Raw genomic sequence first — 4,656 nt, forward strand, 5'->3', positions numbered from 1 at the left:
CCTAGCACCCAGCCGTGGCCGATCAACTAGGCCATGGCACTAAGTGCCTCAGCCAGGCTTTGCTTCAACACCTCCAGAGATGGCGACTCCACCACCTCCCTGGGCAGCCCATTCCAATGCCAATCACTCTCTCTGACAACAACTTCCTCCTAACATCTAGCCTAGACCTCCCCCAGCACAATTTGAGGCTGTGTCCCCTTGTTCTTTTGCGGTTGCCTGGCAGAAGAGACCAACCTCCACCTGGCTACAGCCTCCTTTCAAGGCAGCTGTAGAGAGCAATGAGGTTTCCCCTCAGCATCATCTTCTCCTGGCTGAACCAGTCCCAGCTCCCTCGGCTGTTCCTCACAGGATTTGTGTTCAAGATGCTGGCCAGCTTTGTTGCCTGTCTCTTGACACACTAGGTTCTTTTATTTCGCTCATGCTCCTCCAGTGAAATGACACTTTATACAACCATAAAATTGTGTGGCTGGGAGACCTTAAGAACATAAAGTCTAACCATAACCTAACATCTCCCTGCACACAGCTGTTTGGCTATGTCCCTGAGCACCTCATCCAAATGTCTTTTAAACCTTTCCAGCGATGGTAACTCCACCACTGCCCTAGGCAGCCTGTTCCAATGCTGGATAAACTTTTCCGTAAAGAAATTTTTGTCAATATCTAACCTGAACCTCCCCTGGTGCAACTTAACTCCATTTCCTTTTGTCCTATCACTTGCTACCTAGGAGAAGAGGTCAGCCCCTACTTCACTACAACCTCCTTTCAGGGGAGCTGTAGTGAGCAATGAGGTTCCCCTCAGTGTCGTCTTCTCCAGACTGAACTGATCCCTGCTCCCTCAGCTCTTCCTCATAGGATTTTTGTTCAAGATGCTCACCAGCTTTGTTGACTGTCTCTAGGCACACTTCACCACCTCAGTATCCTTCTTCTAGTGAGGGGCTCAAAACCAAACCCCAGTATTCAAGGTGCAACCTTACCAGTGCCAAGTAGAGGGGACTCTTCTCTTCTCCCAAATTACTAATGATAGGACAAGAGGAAATGGCCTCAAGTTGCATCAGGGGAGGTTTAGGTTGGCTGTTGGGAGGAAGTTCTTTACCGAGTGGTCAGTCACTGGAACAGGCTGCCCAGGGAGGTGGTGGAGTTGCCATCCCTGGAGGTGTTTAAAAGGAGAGTGGCTGTGGTGCTTGAGGCTATGGTCTGGTGATGAAGGTTGCTGGGACAAAGGTTGGACTGGATGATGCTGGTGGTCCTTTCCAACCCTAGCGATTCCAAGAGATGAGATGTTGTGCTGAGGGATTTGGTTTAGTCAAGGACTTGTGAGTGTGAAACTAATGATTGGACTCCATGATCCTGAAGGGCTTTTCCAGTCTAAGGAATTCTGTGATTCTGTGACAGTCGCTTCTCTAGTCCTGCTTGTCACGCTTTGCAGTGGGAGCCAGCGCATCCCTCTTTGCAGTGGGATCCAGCACCTCACGCTTTGCGGGGGGGAGCTGGTGCGTCACGCTTTGTGGGGGGATCCAGCGCCTCACGCTTTGCGGGGGGAGCCGGCGCCTCACGCTTTGCGGGGGGATCCAGCGCCTCACGCTTTGCGGGGGGAGCCGGCGCCTCACGCTTTGCGGGGGGATCCAGCGCCTCACGCTTTGCGGGGGGATCCAGCGCCTCACGCTTTGCGGGGGGATCCAGCGCCTCACGCTTTGCGGTGGGATCCAGCGCCTCACACTTTGCGGGGGGAGCCGGCACCTCACGCTTTGCGGTGGGATCCAGCACCTCACGCTTTGCGGGGGGAGCCGGCGCCTCACGCTTTGCGGGGGGAGCCGGCGCCTCACGCTTTGCGGTGGGATCCAGCACCTCACGCTTTGCGGGGGGAGCCGGCGCGTCCCGCTTTGCGGTGGGATCCAGCACCTCACGCTTTGCGGGGGATCCGGCACCTCACGCTTTGCGGTGGGATCCGGCGCCTCACGCTTTGCGGGGGGAGCCGGCGCCTCACGCTTTGCGGGGGGAGCCGGCGCCTCACGCTTTGCGGTGGGATCCAGCACCTCACGCTTTGCGGGGGGAGCCGGCACGTCCCGCTTTGCGGGGGGATCCAGCACCTCACGCTTTGCGGGGGGAGCCGGCACGTCCCGCTTTGCGGGGGGATCCAGCACCTCACGCTTTGCGGGGGGATCCAGCACCTCACGCTTTGCGGGGGGAGCCGGCGCCTCACGCTTTGCGGGGGGATCCAGCGCCTCACGCTTTGCGGGGGGATCCAGCACGCTCTTGGTCTTCTTGGCCAGCTGAGCACATGCTGGCTTACGTTCAGTCAGCCTCATTTCTTAACTCTGCTCTCTTCGGGTAAGCAGCTCTCAGTGGTTGGAGTGCAGACATTTCCTGTGCCCAGCAGAGTGGTTCCTAGCTCAGAGGCTGCAGACGACAGCCTGTACCTGCCTCTCCTCTCCTCAACACTGCAACTAACCACAGAAATCTGCCCTTTTTAAAACTCTTTCCCTGCAGTTCCTTTTCCACCGTCCGTTACGGCTGCTCAACCTGCTGATTCTCATCGAAGGCAGTGTGGTCTGCTACCAGCTCTACTCCCTGCTGCGCTCAGAGAAGTGGAACCACACCCTCTCCATGGCCCTCATCCTCTTCTGCAATTACTATGTCTTATTTAAGCTCCTCCGGGACCGGATAGTATTAGGCAGGGCATACTCTTACCCTCTTAACAACTATGGACTTAAGGCACACTAGGCCTGCTAAACGTGTAGTACCCCTTTCCTTCTCTTTCTTTTCCCACAAGGCAGGGAGGGAACTTCCAGGGGAAAAAAAAAAAAACAACCAACCAACCAACCAAAAAAAATATTTTCGTACAGTTCTATTTTTTTTTCCTTGCGGCGTTTATAAATATTTAAAATATTTTCTATTTTGTATACTATTGTTTGGGGTTTGGCTTTTTTTTTTTTTTGGTGGGGTGGGAAGGGAGCTGGTGGCAATTAAATGTCACTTTATAAACAAGGTGTTATTTTATATATATATATATATATATATTAAAGAAGAAAAAAATCGGTGTGTATATATCTATAGCCATACATATACCCATGTGAAGCAACAGGATTGTGCTTGTTTGTGGTCACTATGTCTGATTGTTCGCACGGCTGCCTTGCTTCCTCCTATGCAGCATCACAGGGGTTAAAAGGGATCTGTGGAGATCATCGTCTAGTCCAACCTCTCTGCTCGAGGTAAAAATCGCACAGGAGTACGTCCAGGTGAGTTTTGAAAAGTCGCTGAAGAAGGAGACTCCACAATCAGAGGAACCAGATGAAGGTCAACAAGGACAAGTGCAGAGTCCTGTATCTGGGGAGGAATAATAAACTGCAGCAGTACAGGCTGGGAGGTGATCTGCTGGAGAGCAGCTCTGTGGAGAGGGATCTGGGGGTGCTGTTGGAGAACAAGTTAACCATGGCACAGCAATGTGCCCTTGTGGCCAGGAAGGCCAATGGGATCCTGGGGTGTTATTAGGAAAAGTGCGTCCAACAGATCAGTGGAGGTTCTCCTGCCCCTCTACTCTGCCCTGTTGAGACCTCATCTTGAATGATGTGTTCAGTTTTGGGCTCCCCAGTTTCAGAGGGACAGGGATCTTGATGGAGAGGGTCCAGCAGAGAGCTACGAAGATGATAGGGGACTGGAGGGTATGGCTTGAGGAGAGGCTGAGGGACCTGGGGCTGTTTAGTCTGGAGAAGACTGAGAAACATTTATCAGTTCCCCTCTAAGTATCTGAAGGCTGACCAGGAGTGGGGGGGACAGGCTCTGCTCACTTGCTCCTTGGGATAGGACAAGCAGCAATGGGTGTAAGTTGCAGCACAAAGGGTTCTGCCTCAACACAAGGGGGAACTTCTTTCCTGTAAGGGTCACAGAGCACTGGAACAGGCTCCCCAGAGAGTTTGTGGAGTCTCCTTCTCTGGAGCCTTTCAAGGCCTGTCTGGATGTGTTCCTCTGTGATCTGTGTTAGATAGTATTGTCCTGCTCTGGCAGGGGGGTTGGACTCGATGATCTCCTTGGGTCCCTTCCAACCCCTAACATCCTGTGATACTGTGTAATTTTTCTGTGCAACCTGTTCTAATGCTCTGCCACCCTCAAAGTGCAAGGAAGTTTTCATGTTTACTCCTGTGTTCCAGTTTGTGTCTGTTTCCCCTTGTCCTGTCGCTGAGCAAAACTGAGAATAGCCTAGCTCCATCCTCCTGACACTTGCCCTTTAGATAGGGATAAGCATTGAGATCCCTGCCCCAGTCTCTTCCAGGCTAAAGGGCCCCAAGTCAGACAGCCTATCTTTGTAAAACAGATGCTCCAGTCTCCTGCTAATCATCCTAGTGGTTCTCTGATGGATCTCCTCTAGTAGTTCCAGAAGCTGGATAGTCCAGTGCTAGACACAGTACTCCAGATGAGGCCAGAGCAGAGGAAAGGGGGAAGAGAACTTTTTCAACCTGCTGGCCACAGATGCACCCTAAGCTACCCCATGGCTTTCTTGGCCATGAGGGCACATTGTTGGCTTACAGTCAACCTTGTGCTACCAGCACTCTTTTTCCTCTTAAACTTCATACTCTGGGGATAGAACTGCTATCAATTGGGAGCTGATATGCTGTAGAAATTTGATAAGCCAACAGCCCGAGGAAGAAAGGAAACCCAGAGGCC

General features: G+C 52.5%; 1 protein-coding gene across 2 annotated transcripts in view; it reads left to right on the forward strand.

Annotated features, from left to right (window-relative positions):
- The window catches only part of TMEM39A (transmembrane protein 39A), a 30,170-nt gene extending 27,089 nt beyond the window's left edge, over positions 1 to 3,081 (forward strand). For both annotated transcript variants that reach the window (XM_064143349.1, XM_064143350.1), the window contains exon 9: positions 2,485 to 3,081. In XM_064143349.1, the coding sequence (XP_063999419.1) occupies positions 2,485 to 2,718 (234 nt within the window). In that variant the 3' untranslated portion in view covers positions 2,719 to 3,081. The remainder of the gene's footprint in view (positions 1 to 2,484) is intronic.
- The last annotated feature ends 1,575 nt before the right edge of the window (positions 3,082 to 4,656 follow it).

Source organism: Pogoniulus pusillus, chromosome 5, assembly GCF_015220805.1.
Source record: "Pogoniulus pusillus isolate bPogPus1 chromosome 5, bPogPus1.pri, whole genome shotgun sequence".
NCBI classification, from domain to species: domain Eukaryota; kingdom Metazoa; phylum Chordata; class Aves; order Piciformes; family Lybiidae; genus Pogoniulus; species Pogoniulus pusillus.